Here is a 19572-nt window from a genome sequence, read left to right as displayed (position 1 = left end):
CTGCGTAGCCTTTTTTCTATAGATCAGGCTCCACCCAGTCACCTCATGTCTTGGTGGCCAATCCTAATGGAGTCACTTAACCTCCTTGTTTTAGGTTTATGCCCATGTAGCTGCCAAGCTTCTAACCGTCAAAGCTCCCTTTCCCTACAAGGAGGGAGGGAGGGGTCAGGGGGCATTCATTCAGGACATTATGTCTGCGTGTTTGTGCCACTTAACACAAATATCAGTGCCTAGCTTCAAGCAGCCGACTTCAATCACACAGGTCTATGGGTAGCACTAATACATCTCAGGTCACAAAAATACCCACTGTGTTTACGCTATTTGGGTGGATGTGCCCATGCACATGAAGCCTAAGAATCAGTAAGCTTAGATATATTACACTTTTGCTTATTGTTTTAGATATGCTATGGTAGCATGTATTTACCAAAATGTTTGCACAGGTAGCATGCTTGTAAAGCTCTGCTGCACAGGGAAGCTCAGGTTTCTTTATGTCCTAAAAGCAAAAGTTAATTGAACGTACTTACACAAATCTTGCTTTTTCTGACATGCTATTTCTTGTTATGTGGAAATTGAATTAGTGCATATGAGCTAAGTAAGAAAGTATGTACTCAGAGAGGACACGTTATTACCTTAATACACACCAACCAAATAGTTTTTGACTTCAAGAATGTAAGTATGTGTGGGCGAATGGGACTATGTGTATGTGATATTTACAATAATTTAAATTTTTAAAACAACACATGCAGTGTTGCAGGAGCCAACTAGATGTTGAACTTGAAACAGATTTTTTTTTTTTTTAGAAAAAAAGGAGATTTCTAACAATAAAAATAGCAAATTCACTTGGCATACTAGAACAGGTCTGTTAAAAATCTTCACCATACTCAGCATCCAGCACTACTGTAGGCCACGGTACAAGTGGAACATCATACAGGCTTATTTATTCACCTCAAATGTGCCAAAAGCACACTTATAAACATGGTGGACTATGTAAAAATATGTGTAATATACACAGAAATGCTTCCAAAATGGGGCAAACTCAGCAATAAGCACATGTCAAGAAAGTGCAAACTATACATTGTAAAGTGGTTTGAGTAAATGCAAGAAATACTTTTGTTTATTATCAAATAAGCATTATAACAGAAAGCATTGGAAAGCTTCTGGGGGAGCTATAATCCCTTCATTAGTATCTAGAAGGTACTACCCCTAAACTCTTGTACATGCTTTCTGTTGTTTATTCAGAACCTAAATTACACATGATATATCTTCTCTGATATACAAGAGATGCTCTGTGGTTTCTTCACTATTGCATGACTTTCTATGCATTGTTGGTGCATTGTAGTATAGTCTAAACCAGTGTTTCTCAACCTTTCCCAGACAAGGCACCCTCTAAAATTATGCACAATCTAAAGGCACCCCATTCTAAAATGTAAGAAACCTAACTAATAGTTTTACCTAATGCAGCAACATCCACACATGTAGGACACCCAACATTAGAGATGATTTATTCTTCCAAAACAAATACACCATTGCACACTGGAACTAACTGGTATTTCCAGCATTTCTATTCTCCCTCAGTTTTTCTCCCTCACTTATTTAATGTGACCCCAGTGCGGATGGAGAAGGGCAGTGGAGAAACAAAGATGTTGTGTAGGTACCCAACGTCCTTCTTATCAACCAATGATATCATTGACTTTGAGTAACTAAAAGCCAGGCTTGAACCACCTGCTGGCCCCTTCGAAGAAACCTGATTGAAAATTGCTGGTTTAAACTTAGCATCTATTTGAATACTTCCATTGAACTGCTACTTTGAGTAAAAAGTATGCATGGGGAAAACATATTCTTGGTAATTATATAGGATAAAGGTGGATTGATATATAAGGTATAACATCCATATCACAAATATGTATCAATAACATCAGCAGAAAAAAAGTCGCTGGTACACAGACAACCATATACTAAAAATCATACTTTCATTAAAATTAGGTTAAAAATTGTTCTACAAGGCTTGCATAATACTGTTTTGCAATAACAATAGATGGCCTCTATTTTTTTTCCCATCCAACACCTTTTAGCTGTCTATGTACAATACATCTAATTATATTAATTCATACGAATCATGTTTATATTCCATGAACTTATGCTTACTGATTAAGTATTGGAATGGAGTTTTCTCTCTATATTTCATGGCTTTAGGTTCAATGGGAGCATATATGAAGCTAATTCTAAAATGAATATACAAACAATGTAAGCATACCATTGTAAAACTCACCCCCGAAAGGGCCCAAGGTTCTTTTCCCGTTAGTGTGCTAGCAGCCAGTCACACAGTCATAGTCAGTCTTCTGGCTCATTAAACAGTCTAGGGGTATCCTTTTTCTGATGCTTTATTAAATTTGAACTTGGATTGGTCCAGGGTAACTGTGGGATACTCCTGTAGGAGAAGTTATAACTTGAGGACGCCTCTCACTTCTTCAAACTTCCTACCACAGTCCTTTCAGCAGCAAATGATGAACTGCCCTATACAGGGACACCAAAAGGAATGTCCACTTTTGAGCACAGGCTGACACTGATTCTAGAGTGACAGTAGCAGTACACAGTCACTGGGATTTCAGAAACCAGTCTGTGCTCACAAATGTCCTTGGATATATGGATGCCTCCTCCCAATATTAGCCAGACACGTCTTCTGTGAACTCTTCAGACCAGATCCCCAAGAATAAACTCCTTGATCAGGTCTAAGGTAACGTTCAGTAGACTAGGCCCCTCCAGCTGAGACCTTGATGAGTAAATGAAGACACACAGCTGGACTGCACAAAAGGGCAGCAGCTCTTCAGGCTGGGATCTTCTCTTTCTGGACAAAAACCCCTCTGCTCTAGGCCTCAATCTATTTATGCACTCTCCCAGCCACGAACTGGGTACCCTCCCACAGTGATTGGTTGTGACCACATAAATATTCATGCTGCCTATTTGACTTTCCCAGTCGACTACATTCCAGAAGGTAGGGTAAGCAGTCAAATCTGCAACCAGTGAGCTCCATAACAGCCCTAAATAATCAAAAGCCACTCAACTGATTACAGTAGGGCTAAAAGAACTAAATTTACCTAGCCTAGCTAGCAGCCTAACTAGAAGGGTGGTACACCATTTCAAAGATCATACAGCGAATTAGGCAGAAGAATTCCACAGCTTAAATAGGTGTTGGGAACAGAAAATGATTTTTGAGACTATTTATTGCCATTATTATTTTATGAATATTTTTGTCTGGATACCTAAAAGGTCTCTTTTTTTGCTGTTGGCGTTATTGTTGTATAGTTTCTTAAGTACAGTAGAAAAAGTTAGGTAATCAATACTGCTGTGCACAAGTGCCTTCATTACAGGACTAGCAGAACAAAGGTATGCATTATTTGGCAGGAGAAAAGCTCAAATGTTTGTGTTGCAACTTGGTATCTAGCTGTTTAGAGTTCAGCTTTATGTACTGGTTTTGTGGATATACACATCAATTACACTCAAGCTAATATTGTTATCATGGGGATTCTGATTCAAAAAGTCAGTTAGTTAGATCATGATCATTTTTTTGTGTAGGCCTCAGTTGGACCTCTATCTGTTACTCATTCAAGCTGAGAGGGACCAGTTGAGGTGTATTAGTCTTGGCAAGCCCCTGGTGAAGCTTTTTTAGTTACATGCAGCTGGGAAAAGTCCCATGATCAGGCCCCAGAAAGACATTATTCAGATTAAATTACATTGCCCAGGTCACCTGGGAACATATTGGAGTGACAGTTCCCAGAAGAAGTTAAATCTGTGTTGGCCTGCTTTGCCTGTTGCTTCTTCTATCCCAATTGAATAAGTGGATTAAAAATGATAGTGACCACAATACAATTTGTCTACACAGAACATCAATACTATTTTATTTAAAAAGTAGAAAAAAATCAGCTGTCCGCTTCTTTGATCAGGAACAGTACACTATTTGTTAATGCCTGAACAACCAGTTCACATATCAAGTGTTAGTGATAATGTATCTGGAATGCATGTAGGGGATTATAAAATAATATTCTTTGGAAGGTCAGCAGGAGCCAGTAATTCATCAAGGTAAACAATAGAGTTATGAAATTGTTACAGCCATAGTTCCTGAGGAAATGAACTGCCAAGTGGATTAAGTTCTGGTAGCATGTTATGAATTTTTTAGTCTTTCTTCTGCAGCTTAAAATGTTGGAGGCACTTTAATTTCCACATTCTTCTGTCAGGTGAAGAAAAAAATGAAAATATTAATAATGATTGACTAGATAGACAGTGAACAAGGAAAAGTATGTTTTCTCATAAGAATTAATTTACTTCTTGAGCCATGCCATTTTTTATAAACACCAAATTGTTTCTAAAGGTCAAATATATAACAGCCTTCTTGAGCTATGTTTCTGTTTTTATACACATTCCATTGTAAAAATTGTTAATACAAAAACATTTAGAATAGACAGATAGATAGATCAAACTAATCATGTCTGTGCTGCCTTGTATTACACAAGGTATTCTTTAGCATTCAGCAGTGTCTGTCCCCTTAAGGCCTGAGACTTCCTGTTTGCTAACTTGGGAGGAAGTGACCTCATCTCTTCAGACTGAAGAAATTCTACAATGCAAGTACATGTGGGATGCTGTTCCCTCTTCATATATGGGCTTGATTAGACCCCCAAAGTCTGTAAGTACCCCTCCTATGTACTGAGGAATGTTATGTATATAGCTAGGTAGTTAGATATGTACTCATGTCTGTTTATTATGTTTGTATTTCAGTTTTACCGCATTCTCATTATGTCACATGTTATCAGTAAAAGATCATCGGTTATCAATCATCGACTCTTTACTGTGTGGACATCAAAGGTTATACTGCCTGTAATCCTCTGTAACCCTTTCATAACTGCAGAGAAGGCAGGACAGTAAAAAGACTTACACGGTTACTTCAGAGCACATTGTGTGAAAAATCTACAGCAGGCCCCACAACACAGAGGAGACTCTTAACTGTTGGTGCAGCAGCACGTGTGTGTGAAATCCCCGCAGCACAGCCAGTCTAGGCATAGCAAAGTGAAACTAACTCAGATATGAAAGATATCACTAAATTAACCCTTCCTAAAATCTCGTGCAAACAGGAAGAAAATATGCACAGTACGCTGGAAACTAGGTCACAATGCAGCACGCCGAGAACTTATAACAAATCGGATCTGTCGTCATCCAAAGCAGAAACCGCCAGATCTAAGCGTTCAAGTTCCAGGCATTCAAGCATCACAGACCTATCGTCAGTCAGTACTGGGGCAGCCAGGAGTAAGCATACCAGTTCCAGACATTCTAGCGTCACAAACTTGTCTTCAGTCAGCGCTATCGCCGCCAGGGCACAAGCCAAGGCCGAGGCCGCATGCGCCATGGCCTCCTATGCCATACAGGAAGCAAAGCTTATGAAAGAGCAAGGCTACCTAGATGAAGAGCAGAAGAAGAGACAAGCCGAAGGGGAAGCTGAAATGCTTAGGAGAAAGGCAGAAGTACAAGCCTCTTTACACATACTTAAGCAACAGAAAATAGCTGCAGCAGCCATAGCTGAAGCCGAAGTTCTCGCGAGAGCTGCAGATATTCAGTTTGTAGAGAGCGATGTACTGGAAACCCTGATAACACCTCGCAGTACATTCCAACGCACCCGTGAGTACGTGCAATCACAAGCAACCCTGTACCCTGATAAACAGCCTAGTGATGCACCGAAACCATCAAGGACCCAGTTGGGAGCAGACAGCTTTGATGTTACGCATCACTACAAGACTGAACCTGAACCGCCACGTGATAAGTCAACCAATCACGGGCTCAGATACCAAACCGCCAACACGCTAAGAAACCAAGTAGATGGCGATATAACCTCTCCTCGTGCAAAACCAGATCTAGACTACAATAGAGGAGAGCAACCATCTGACCAAAATAGACTTAGTCAAATACCTCAACGAACCCATCAGTCACTATCAGCCAGTAGTCCCGCGTTTGTACCCAGAACAAACGCACCTGACACAGCAAGGGTTACAGACGTGTCGAAATACCTGATGCGCCGTGAGATGGTGAGCACTGGTCTCTTGAAGTTCGACGATCGTCCTGAAAACTACTGGGCCTGGAGGTCATCCTTCCTAAGCAGCACCCAAAACTTAGAGCTGACAGACAGAGAGAAGCTCGACCTACTCGCCAAATACCTAGGACCAGAGTCCTCAGAGCAGGCCAAAAGAATCAGGTCAGTGCATGTCCATGATGCAACAGCAGGACTTGCGATGGTCTGGCAGAGAATGGAAGACTGCTATGGGTCACCTGAAGTAATTGAAGAAGCACTTTTAAAGAAAATAGAAACTTGCCCGAAAATGACAAACAAAGACAATCAGAAGCTGAGAGAGCTCGGAGACCTACTCCTAGAGATAGAAGCAGCAAAGACTAGTGGAACTCTGCCAGGTCTTTTATACTTAGACACAGCACGTGGAGTAGAGCCCATAATCGAGAAGCTCCCTTTCAACCTGCAAGAAAGGTGGGTCTCTCAAGCATCCAGATACAAGAAAGACTATCGAGTTGCATTTCCACCGTTTGTCTTCCTTGCTGAATTCGTTGTAGACCAAGCTAAGACACGCAATGACCCAAGCTTCGCCTTCCTGAACAAGAGAGTTGCAAGCGCCCCAAGGACAGAGAAGCAGCCGCCAGTACACTACAAAGAACGCAGAGCAACAGTGTCTGTGCGGAAGACAGAAGTCCCGCCTGAGGCTGCAGCCAATCAGGAAGACAACACAAGCAAGGAAGTTGAGGATCCAGACAAACAGTGCCCAATACACAACAAGCCTCATCCACTAAGAAAATGTCGCAGTTTCAGAAGTAAGACATTAGAGGAGCGCAAGGCTTACCTTAAAGACAATCACATTTGTTTCAGATGCTGCGCCTCAATGCAACATCTTGCAAAAGACTGTAAGAGAGAAATACGGTGCACAGAATGCAACAATGACCGACATCTGTCAGCACTGCACCCAGGACCACCACCATGGAGATCAGAAGTTCCAGCAACTCAAGAAGATCATGGTGGGGAGCAAAAAGAAAGTGCAACACCAGCGATAACTTCAAAGTGTACTGAGATCTGTACAGAACCAGGACTCTCTAGATCATGCTCCAAGATATGCTTAGTCAAAGTGTATCCCAACGGTCTCAGAGAAAAGGCAGTGAAGATGTATACAGTCCTAGACGAACAAAGCAACAGGTCTCTAGCAAAGACAGAGTTCTTCGACCTCTTCGGTGACAAAGGAAGTCCAACTCCATACACCTTGAAGACATGTTCTGGAGTTATAGAGACTGCAGGGAGAAGAGCAAACAACTACACCATTGAGTCATTAGATGGAAAGACACAGCTGACTCTTCCTACCCTCATAGAATGTGACATGATACCAGATGACAGGTCAGAGATTCCCACACCTGAAGTGGCACGTCACTACCCTCATCTCATGCGAATAGCAGACAAGATCCCAACACTCAACCCAGATGCTGCAATCGTCCTTCTACTAGGAAGAGACATACTGAGAGTGCACAAGGTCAGAGAACAATACAATGGGCCGCACAATGCACCATTTGCTCAACGTCTTGATCTTGGATGGGTTATCGTTGGAAATGTATGTCTGGACGGACTTCACAAACCCGCAAAGGTGAATGTCTACAGAACAAATCTGCTGCAGAACGGTCGCACATCATGTCTTTGCCCATGTAACAACAGCATGCAGATTAAAGAGAAACTATCTAACCCAACACATCCCCAGAACATCCAGAGGTTCATGGAAGATACAGCCTCAGCTGAAGATTCAGATCAGCTAGGCCACAAAGTGTTTGAGAGAACTCAAGATGATGACAAACTAGCACCATCTGTTGAAGATAACCTCTTCCTTGAGATCATGGACAGAGAAGTCTTCAAAGACAAAGCAGGCAGTTGGGTAGCCCCACTACCATTCCGTACACCACAGCATCGTCTTCCCAACAACAGAGTGCAAGCAGAGAAACGCCTTGCGCTATTGCAGCGCACTCTTGAAAGAAAGCCAGACATGAAAGAACATTTCCAAGAATTCATGCGGAAAATCTTTGACAAAGATCAAGCTGAAAAAGCACCAGCACTGCATGAAAAACAAGAACGCTGGTACTTGCCAATATTCGGAGTGTACCATCCTCAAAAACCAGGTCAGATACGTGTAGTATTTGATTCCAGTGCAAAGCATGAAGGTATTTCCCTTAATGATGTACTTCTCAGCGGACCAGACCTGAACAACACACTTCTTGGAGTCCTTATCAGATTCCGAAGAGAACTTGTTGCAGTAACAGCAGATGTACAGCAGATGTTCTACTGCTTCCTTGTCCGTGAAGACCACAGAGACTACCTGAGGTTCCTATGGTATGAAGACAACGACCTCAACAAAGGTATCATAGAGTATAGGATGAAAGTACATGTGTTTGGGAACAGTCCCTCACCAGCTGTCGCTATCTACAACTTGAGACGAGCAGCGCAGCAAGGTGACAGACACAACCCTGAAGCCAAACAATTTGTTATGAAAAACTTTTATGTAGATGATGGACTTGCTTCCTTCTCCAGTAGTGGAGAAGCCATTGACATTTTGAAAAGCACTAGAGACTTGCTAGCAGAATCTAACATAAGACTGCACAAAGTGGCTTCCAACAACAGCAAAGTCATGGAAGCATTCCCAGCAGAAGACCGTGCAAAAGACCTCAAAGACCTAGATCTAGGTACAGATTCACCACCCCTTCAAAGAAGCTTAGGGCTTAGTTGGGACTTGAAAACTGACAGCTTCACCTTCCGAGTATCCAGGGAAGAGAAGCCTTTCACAAAGCGAGGTGTCTTGTCTACGGTCAACAGTCTTTACGATCCCTTGGGGTTCGTAGCACCCATCACCATGCAAGGCAAAGCACTTTTGAGAGAGATTACAACTGAGCTAGGACAAAGTGATTGGGACACACCTCTACCTGAAAAGAAAGAAATGCAGTGGAAGTTGTGGAAAGACTCTTTGCTGGAGCTTGAGCGATTTAGCATCCAAAGACCATACGTCTCTGTTTCTTTGTCTGTTACAAAACGAAGAGAGATACACGTGTTTTCAGATGCATCCACCGTGGCTATAGCAGCTGTAGCCTACCTTAGAGTCATAGACACTCAGGGACAAAGCCATGCAGGATTCATCTTGGGAAAGTCCAAACTGGCTCCAAGACCTGCTCACACGGTCCCACGCTTAGAACTTTGTGCTGCTGTCCTAGCTGTGGAGATAGCAGACTTACTCATTGCAGAACTGGACATCGAGATCCATGCAGTGAACTTCTACACAGACAGCAAGATTGTTTTAGGTTATATCCACAACGCTTCAAGAAGATTCTACACATACGTGTCAAACAGAGTAACACGTATCAGAAAGTGTACAAGTCCAGAACAGTGGCATCACATCAGTACAGACAAGAACCCTGCTGACCATGGGACTAGACTGGTACCAGCTGCTGTCCTCAAACAGACTAACTGGTTCACAGGTCCATCCTTCTTGACTGGACCAGAAACTGAAGAGACTGATCAGAAAGGAACTTTTCAGCTTGTAGAACCAGACCAAGACAAAGAGGTAAGACCTCTAGTTGCAGTTTACAAGACTCTAACCACCAGAGAAGGTCTTGGCTCATGTAGGTTCGAAAGGTTTTCCAGCTGGAAGTCACTCATCCGTGCCATAGGGAAACTCATCTGCTTGGCCAGATCCTTCAGCAAAACAGCCAGTGTTGACCAGGGTAACAATGACTATCTTGAGCAAGCCAATGTTACCATTATCAGATGTGATATCTTCTGGAAGAGATGGAGACAGGAGTACCTGATGACCCTCCAACCGCGTAACAAATGGCAAGCCGACAAGCCCAACTTACAAGTTGGAGATGTTGTTCTACTAAAAGACTCTCAGGCCCACAGGAACGAGTGGCCAATTGGACTCATTGTGGGGACTGATGCTAGTAGTGATAGCAGAGTTAGGAAAGTAGAGGTCAGAGTAGTAAAACAGGGCACCCCTAAGGTGTACCTTAGGCCCATCGCGGAAGTCGTTTTACTCCTTCCAAGAGTTTAATAGTGGCATATCATTATTATGCCAGGTGGGGAGTGTGCTGCCTTGTATTACACAAGGTATTCTTTAGCATTCAGCAGTGTCTGTCCCCTTAAGGCCTGAGACTTCCTGTTTGCTAACTTGGGAGGAAGTGACCTCATCTCTTCAGACTGAAGAAATTCTACAATGCAAGTACATGTGGGATGCTGTTCCCTCTTCATATATGGGCTTGATTAGACCCCCAAAGTCTGTAAGTACCCCTCCTATGTACTGAGGAATGTTATGTATATAGCTAGGTAGTTAGATATGTACTCATGTCTGTTTATTATGTTTGTATTTCAGTTTTACCGCATTCTCATTATGTCACATGTTATCAGTAAAAGATCATCGGTTATCAATCATCGACTCTTTACTGTGTGGACATCAAAGGTTATACTGCCTGTAATCCTCTGTAACCCTTTCATAACTGCAGAGAAGGCAGGACAATGTCACTTTACAAATTCACTGTGAACCTGTGCATGACAGTCTATTGCTTAGGGAGGTCTCTTCTCTTTGGTTATCACCCAACCTCTAGTCTAAAAGGTAAAGTATAAGGGTCATGGGTTGGTTATATATAAGTTGTCTCTATCTTTTTAAACCTTTACCTTAAAAAAATAAATAAATAAATAAAAAAAAAAAAAAAACAAAAAAATATATATATATATATATATATATATTTATATGTGTTTATATACACTATGTTGTCAAAAGTATTTGGATGTCTGCCTTTACATGCACATGAACTTTAATGGCATCCCAGTCTTAGTCCGTAGGGTTCAACATTGAGTTGGCCCACCCTTTGCAGCTATAACAGCTTCAACTCTTCTGAGAAGGCGGTCCAGGTCAGGACTCTGTGTAGTCCAGTCAAGTTCCTCCTCCCCAAACACGCTCATCCATGTCTTTATGGACCTTGATTTCTGCACGGTGGAGCAGTCATGTTGAAACAGAAATGGGCCATCCCCAAACTATTCTCACAAAGTTGGGAGCATGAAGCTGTCTAAATGTCTTGGTATGCTGACGTCTTAAGAGTCCCCTTCACTGGAACTAGCCAAGTCCAACACCTGAAAAACAACCCCACCCCATAATCCCCCCTCCATTAAACTTTACCCTTGGCACAATGTAGTCAGGCAAGTACAGTTCTCCTGGCAACCACAAAACCCAGCTGGTTTGGTATAGCAGGAGGAAAATATATTATTTCATGATTCTAAAAAAGATATTTTTCCTGCCTGTGGCTTCATAGCTTTATATCAAGTGGAGATAATATTGGCTACCTCCTGTTGGGAAGAATTCTGCTTTTTTTTAATTTACTATCCATGCATGTCATGATTAGAGATGAGCGAAGTATTCAAAAATTCGATTCGGCTGATTCGGCGAATTCGAGGAATAAATTTGATTCGAGGCGAATATATTCGCTGCAAATTTAACTTATAAAAGGGTGTTTCTAGGCTTCAGAGAGCCTTTATATTAGTGCAGAACACTGTACCTTTAATTTAAATGCCCTTGGAGTCTGCTGGGGAAGAGAAATAATACTGTCAGTCAGTATGACATGCAGATGAGTGCCGTCGATCTTAGAATCACCGCACACTTCACTCATTTGGGCAGTCACGGGGCCAAAACCAGAGTGTGGAGCCACAGTGTGGCGGTGGAGGCAGCAGCAATGGGAGGCCATACAGCACCCTATGACAAAAATGGAACCCACCAGCAGTGTGAGGAGACCTGAAAGTGGCACATGGCAGAGTGTGGCGATGGAGACAGCAGCAATGGGAGGCCGTACAGGGACCCATGACACACTCTGTACCTGGCAGCAGCATGAGGAGGCGGTACAGGGGCCCATGGCAGATTACATGCCTGGCAGCAGCAATGGGAGGCCCGTAATCTGCCAGCACCCTATGACAAAATGGAACACACCAGCAGTGTGAGGAGACCTGAAAGTGGCACATGGCAGAGTGTGGCGATGGAGACAGCAGCAATGGGAGGCCGTACAGGGACCCATGACAGATTACGGGCCTGGCAGCAGCATGAGGAGGCAGTACAGGGGCCCATGGCAGATTACGGGCCTGGCAGCAGCAATGGGAGGCCCGTAATCTGCCAGCACCCTATGACAAAATGGAACCCACCAGCAGTGTGAGGAGACCTGAAAGTGGCACATGTTTGGGGCATGATTCATGGCGGATTTAGTCAGTTGTGTCAGGAACTGGTGGTTTGAAATCCAGACTAATCCACGCCTGATTCATTTTCACAAACGTGAGTCTCTCCACACTTTGGGTGGACAGTCGTGTCCTCCGCGGACTTACAATACCTCCTGCCGCACTAAACACGCGCTCCGATGCCACGCTACTGGCCGGGCATGACAGCCTTTCAAGGGCAAATTCAGCTAGTTGGGGCCAAAGGTCAAGTTTCGTTGCCCAGTAGTCAAGGGGATTGTCTACCTCGGTTGGCAGAGTGCTGTCCAAGTAGGCCCAAGCCTGTTGTTTGAGGTCCTGCTCCAGGTCCACCTGATGCTGCTGCTGCTGCGGCTGGTTAGTAGTTTCCTCACTGCGCTGGTGAAGAAAGCTACTCATCATCGACTGCAGACTGAGGCAGCCGCTGCTGGTGGAGCTGCCACTGCTCCTACCACCCCACCCCTCCCCTGCTGCCATGGCAGCGGAACGCGAGCGCACAGGGCCCACAGTGTCTGAGGATGGACGTTGGCGCAGAAAGGCAGAGACCAACTGACTACATAGGTGGTTTTTATAGTACTTTATTTTGGCCTCCCTCTCAGCAGGTGTGAAAAAGGCCACCATTTTTGAACGGTAGCGAGGGTCCAACAAGGTGGACAGCCAAAAGTCATCCCTCTGTCTGATGGTTATTATTCGGCTGTCGCTACGCAAGCAACCGAGCATGCTATGGGCCATTTGTGCCAAGAAATGCGAGGGACTCCCTGCCTCCATCTCCACAGCATACTGCCACGGTGCGTCTGGGTCCTCTGTCTCCTCCTCCTCCTCCTCTACCAGATGCTCCTGCTCCTCCACTCCTGTTAGCTGAGTGGAAAAACCACCCATTTCACTCAATAATTCCTGAGCACCAATGTCCTCCTCTACCTCCTCCTCTTCTACCTGTCCTGCCTTCACAGGGGTCATGTGGCGTTGAGATCTGTGCGCCACGTCTACCGCACCCTGACCAGCCATTGTTAACAGCATTTGTTCCAGGACGTGCAACAGAGGAATGACGTCGTTCATCCCATAGTCCTGCCGACTCACGAATAGCGTGGCCTCCTCAAAGGGCCTGAGCAAGTGGCAGGTGTCACGCATGAGCTGCCAATGGCTGACATCTAAGTTACACAGGGGAGTACCTTTATCCGCTTGTAACATCAGGAAATCGGTGATGGCCTTTCGCTGTTCGTAAAGGTGGTCTAACATATGTAGGGTTGAATTCCACCTTGTTGCAACGTCACAGCATGAGGAGTTGGTACGGGGGCCCATGGCAGATTACGGGCCTGGCAGCAGCAATGGGAGGCCCGTAATCTGCCAGCACCCTATGACAAAATGGAACACACCAGCAGTGTGAGGAGACCTGAAAGTGGCACATGGCAGAGTGTGGCGATGGAGACAGCAGCAATGGGAGGCCGTACAGGGACCCATGAGACACTGTGGACCTAGCAGCAGCATGAGGAGGCGGTACGGGGGCCCATGGCAGATTACGGGCCTGGCAGCAGCAATGGGAGGCCCGAAATCTGCCAGCACCCTATGACAAAATGGAACACACCAGCAGTGTGAGGAGACCTGAAAGTGGCACATGGCAGAGTGTGGCGATGGAGACAGCAGCAATGGGAGGCCGTACAGGGACCCATGAGACACTGTGGACCTGGCAGCAGCATGAGGAGGTGGTACAGGGGCCCATGGCAGATTACAGGCCTGGCAGCAGCAATGGGAGGCCCGTAATCTGCCAGCACCCTATGACAAAATGGAACACACCAGCAGTGTGAGGAGACCTGAAAGTGGCACATGGCAGAGTGTGGCGATGGAGACAGCAGCAATGGGAGGCCGTACAGGGACCCATTAGACACTCTGGACCTGGCAGCAGCATGAGGAGGCGGTACAGGGGCCCATGGCAGATTACAGGCCTGGCAGCAGCAATGGGAGGCCCGTAATCTGCCAGCACCCTATGACAAAATGGAACACACCAGCAGTGTGAGGAGACCTGAAAGTGGGACATGGCAGAGTGTGGCGATGGAGACAGCAGCAATGGGAGGCCGTACAGGGACCCATGAGAGACTCTGGACCTGGCAGCAGCATGAGGAGGAGGTACGGGGGCCCATGGCAGATTACGGGCCTGGCAGCAGCAATGGGAGGCCCGTAATCTGCCAGCACCCTATGACAAAATGGAACACACCAGCAGTGTGAGAAGACCTGAAAGTGGCACATGGCAGAGTGTGGCGATGGAGACAGCAGCAATGGGAGGCCGTACAGGGACCCATGAGACACTGTGGACCTGGAAGCAGCATGAGGAGGCGGTACAGGGGCCCATGGCAGATTACAGGCCTGGCAGCAGCAATGGGAGGCCCGTAATCTGCCAGCACCCTATGACAAAATGGAACACACCAGCAGTGTGAGGAGATCTGAAAGTGGCACATGGCAGAGTGTGGCGATGGAGACAGCAGCAATGGGAGGCCGTACAGGGACCCATTAGACACTCTGGACCTGGCAGCAGCATGAGGAGGCGGTACAGGGGCCCATGGCAGATTACAGGCCTGGCAGCAGCAATGGGAGGCCCGTAATCTGCCAGCACCCTATGACAAAATGGAACACACCAGCAGTGTGAGGAGACCTGAAAGTGGCAAATGGCAGAGTGTGGCGATGGAGACAGCAGCAATGGGAGGCCGTACAGGGACCCATGAGAGACTCTGGACCTGGCAGCAGCATGAGGAGGCGGTACGGGGGCCCATGGCAGATTACGGGCCTGGCAGCAGCAATGGGAGGCCCGAAATCTGCCAGCACCCTATGACAAAATGGAACACACCAGCAGTGTGAGGAGACCTGAAAGTGGCACATGGCAGAGTGTGGCGATGGAGACAGCAGCAATGGGAGGCCGTACAGGGACCCATGAAAGACTCTGGACCTGGCAGCAGCATGAGGAGGCGGTACGGGGGCCCATGGCAGATTACGGGCCTGGCAGCAGCAATGGGAGGCCCGAAATCTGCCAGCACCCTATGACAAAATGGAACACACCAGCAGTGTGAGGAGACCTGAAAGTGGCACATGGCAGAGTGTGGCGATGGAGACAGCAGCAATGGGAGGCCGTACAGGGAGCCATGAGACACTGTGGACCTGGCAGCAGCATGAAGAGGCGGTACAGGGGCCCATGGCAGATTACAGGCCTGGCAGCAGCAATGGGAGGCCCGTAAATTGCCAGCACCCTATGACAAAAAATTGAACACACCAGCAGTGTGAGGAGACCTGAAAGTGGCACATGGCAGAGTGTGGCGATGGAGACAGCAGCAATGGGAGGCCGTACAGGGACCCATTAGACACTCTGGACCTGGCAGCAGCATGAGGAGGCGGTACAGGGGCCCATGGCAGATTACAGGCCTGGCAGCAGCAATGGGAGGCCCGTAATCTGCCAGCACCCTATGACAAAATGGAACACACCAGCAGTGTGAGGAGACCTGAAAGTGGCACATGGCAGAGTGTGGCGATGGAGACAGCAGCAATGGAAGGCCGTACAGGGACCCATGAGACACTCTGGACCTGGCAGCAGCATGAGGAGGCGGTACGGGGGCCCATGGCAGATTAGGGGCCTGGCAGCAGCAATGGGAGGCCCGTAATCTGCCAGCACCCTATGACAAAATGGAACACACCAGCAGTGTGAGGAGACCTGAAAGTGGCACATGGCAGAGTGTGGCGATGGAGACAGCAGCAATGGGAGGCCGTACAGGGACCCATGAGACACTGTGGACCTGGCAGCAGCATGAGGAGGCAGTACAGGGGCCCATGGCAGATTACAGGCCTGGCAGCAGCAATGGGAGGCTCGTAATCTGCCAGCACCCTATGACAAAATGGAACACACCAGCAGTGTGAGGAGACCTGAAAGTGGCACATGGCAGAGTGTGGCGATGGAGACAGCAGCAATGGGAGGCCGTACAGGGACCCATTAGACACTCTGGACCTGGCAGCAGCATGAGGAGGTGGTACGGGGGCCCATGGCAGATTACGGGCCTGGCAGCAGCAATGGGAGGCCCGTAATCTGCCAGCACCCTATGACAAAATGGAACACACCAGCAGTGTGAGGAGACCTGAAAGTGGCACATGGCAGAGTGTGGCGATGGAGACAGCAGCAATGGGAGGCCGTACAGGGACCCATGAGAGACTCTGGACCTGGCAACAGCATGAGGAATGCGGTACGGGGGCCCATGGCAGATTACGGGCCTGGCAGCAGCAATGGGAGGCCCGAAATCTGCCAGCACCCTATGACAAAATGGAACACACCAGCAGTGTGAGGAGACCTGAAAGTGGCGCATGTTTGGGGCATGATTCATGGCGGATTTAGTCAGTTGTGTCAGGAACTGGTGGTTTGAAATCCAGACTAATCCACGCCTGATTCATTTTCACAAACGTGAGTCTCTTCACGCTGGTGAAGAAAGCTACTCATCATCGACTGCAGACTGAGGCAGCCGCTGCTGGTGGAGCTGCCACTGCTCCTACCACCCCACCCCTCCCCTGCTGCCATGGCAGCGGAACGCGAGCGCACAGGGCCCACAGTGTCTGAGGATGGACGTTGGCACAGAAAGGCAGAGACCAACTGACTACATAGGTGGTTTTTATAGTACGTTATTTTGGCCTCCCTCTCAGCAGGTGTGAAAAAGGCCACCATTTTTGAACGGTAGCGAGGGTCCAACAAGGTGGACAGCCAAAAGTCATCCCTCTGTCTGATGGTTATTATTCGGCTGTCGCTACGCAAGCAACCGAGCATGCTATGGGCCATTTGTGCCAAGGAATGCGAGGGACTCCCTGCCTCCATCTCCACAGCATACTGCCACGGTGCGTTTGGGTCCTCTGTCTCCTCCTCCTCCTCTACCAGATGCTCCTGCTCCTCCACTCCTGTCCGCTGAGTGGAAAAACCACCCATTTCACTCAATAATTCCTGAGCACCAATGTCCTCCTCTACCTCCTCCTCTTCTTCCTGTCCTGCCCCCACAGGGGTCATGTGGCGTTGAGATCTGTGCGCCACGTCTACCGCACCCTGACCAGCCATTGTTAACAGCATTTGTTCCAGGACGTGCAACAGAGAAATGACGTCGTTCATCCCATAGTCCTGCCGACTCACGAATAGCGTGGCCTCCTCAAAGGGCCTGAGCAAGTGGCAGGTGTCACGCATCAGCTGCCAATGGCTGACATCGAAGTTACACAGGGGAGTACCTTTATCCGTTTGTAACATCAGGAAATCGGTGATGGCCTTTCGCTGTTCGTAAAGGCGGTCTAACATGTGTAGGGTTGAATTCCACCTTGTTGCAACGTCGCAGATCAGGCGATGCTGTGGAATTCCGTTCTGCCGCTGCAGCTCAAGGAGGGTGTGCTTTGCGGTGTAGGAATGGCTGAAATGCATGCAAAGTTTACGTGACATTTTAAGGATGTCTTGCAGTGGGATGGTGGATTTTAGGAACCGCTTGACAACCAGATTGAACACGTGAGCCATGCATGGCGCATGGCACAACCTTCCTTGACGCAGAGCAGACACCATGTTCTTTCCGTTGTCGGTCAACATGGTTCCGATTTTCAGTTTGCGCGGAGACAGCCATCTGTCGATTTCTCTGTTCATTACACTCAGAAGTTCCTCCCCTGTGTGACTACGTTCGCCAAGGCATACCAGGTACAGCACAGCGTGACACCGTTGCGCCCTGCACATGTGATATGCCGGTCAGGTAATGGGACTTGGCACGGGGGTGGCGGCTGAGGACACGGCGGAAGAAGAGGTGGTAGAGGCGGACATCTTTGCCGGACCAAGGACGTGCAAACGTGGAGGCAAAAGCGGCGTGACCTGTCCAAGTTGCTGGTGCGGCTGTGCCGGCACCACGTTCACCCAGTGGGCCGTAAATGACATGTACTGTCCCTGACCGTAGTTACAGCTCCACACGTCGGCACTGCCGTGCACTTTGGCAGAGACCGACATGCTCAAAGACTGGCCCACCATCTCTTCTACATGTGAATGCAGGGCTTGCACTGCCTTTTTGGCGAAGAAATGACGGCTTGGCACTCTCCACCGCGGCGCGGCACAAGCCATCATTTCTCGGAAAGGTGCTGAGTCCACCACTTGGAAAGGGAGGGACTGCAGCACCAGCAACTTGGACAGGAGGACGTTCAGCTTCTGCACCGTCGGGTGCGTGCTCGCAAACTGTTGTCTCTTGGAAACGGATTCCAAGAAAGACTGCTGACGGAATCCGTGAAGAGGAGTAGCAGGAGAAGGAGCATCTGAACGAGCGGAAGATGCCAACGAGCGACAACTCCCCTCAGCAGAGGTGTTGGAGCCTTGACTGGCTGATAGAGGGCGATTGACGTCGGGTGACGGAGCAAGTAACGGAGCGGGTGATGGAGCGGGGGCTGGGGCAGGCAGAACCACCGTATCTTTATCACGGTTTTCCCAGGCCACCAAATGGCGACGCTGCATATGCTGCCGCAACGCTGTAGTCCTAACATGGGCCCCCTGGCCACGCTTGACTTTCTGGCCACATAGTCGACATACGGCTACGTTTACTTCCTCGGGCGGCTTGACGAAAAATTGCCACACCGCCGAGTAGGAAACTTTGCCCCCGCTACTCCTCACTGGCTGACTGCTACTTCCTCCGTGCACACCGGCACCACTACTGGCCGTGGTGGTAGGCTGCAGTGGAGCTGGTGCTCTACTCCGTGGCCGTTTGCCTCCACTGACACTGCTGCGACCCTGCTGCCTCCTGGGCAACCCACCGACTGTTTTGCTCGCTGCCAAGCTGGCACCCTCTTCTCCTGATGATGCGGAAGCAATAGCCTGATGACGACGAGGCTGCCAAATGCGATCAGCCTCATTATCATCAATTAGGGTCTCCGCCTCACTACTAGCCCCCTCGGCTGCGTGTGGGTCAGGAGACAGACCTGTCTCTACACCGGCTACCGAGCCACTCTCCTCGCCAGTACTTCTTCGCCTGGCTGCTGAAGAGGCGGATGTCTCCCCCCGTTCCTGACCGCCCTCTGTTAGCTCTTCCTCACTGTACAGTGGGGCTGAGCCCACAGCATGCGATACTTCGCTTGGTGAGGGAACACCAAAGGACAGGGGCAGGTAGAGGACACGTGATTTCAGTGGGCTTGCTCCCGGGCCATGCCAACTAACGGTTGTGTCTGACGTACCCACCGACCGTTGGCTGTAGGTGTCAGAGGTGACCTGGGAAGAGGAAGACGACCGAGCCAACCAATCGATGACGGCAGGGTTGTCGGTG

The 19572-nt window shown here is 47.9% G+C and overlaps 1 protein-coding gene across 2 annotated transcripts; it reads left to right on the top strand.

Annotated features, from left to right (window-relative positions):
• Positions 1–4491: 4491 nt before the first annotated feature.
• On the top strand, positions 4492–10489 carry LOC149457298 (uncharacterized). 2 transcript variants are annotated; one of them, XR_016313647.1, is made up of 2 exons: positions 4492–10341; positions 10434–10489. XR_016313647.1 is itself a non-coding variant. In XM_089683883.1 (2 exons), exon 2 carries the CDS (start codon positions 5076–5078, stop codon positions 10113–10115), a length of 5040 nt encoding a protein of 1679 aa, XP_089540009.1. In that variant the 5' UTR covers positions 4492–4678; positions 4771–5075; the 3' UTR covers positions 10116–10489. The 2 variants fall into 2 exon arrangements, 1 of the variants encoding a protein (XP_089540009.1); XM_089683883.1 differs by having other exon boundaries at positions 4492–4678; positions 4771–10489.
• The last annotated feature ends 9083 nt before the right edge of the window (positions 10490–19572 follow it).

The sequence above is a fragment of the Staurois parvus genome, unplaced genomic scaffold, assembly GCF_062004578.1.
Source record: "Staurois parvus isolate SC_StPar_1 unplaced genomic scaffold, SC_StPar_1.0 ptg000327l, whole genome shotgun sequence".
NCBI lineage: Eukaryota > Metazoa > Chordata > Amphibia > Anura > Ranidae > Staurois > Staurois parvus.
This window is presented reverse-complemented; position numbering and strand designations above follow the sequence as displayed.

Coding starts and splice junctions, on each gene's coding strand:
- LOC149457298 (XM_089683883.1), top strand. CDS start 5,076: ATGAAAGATATCACTAAATTAACCCTTCCTAAAATCTCGTGCAAACAG.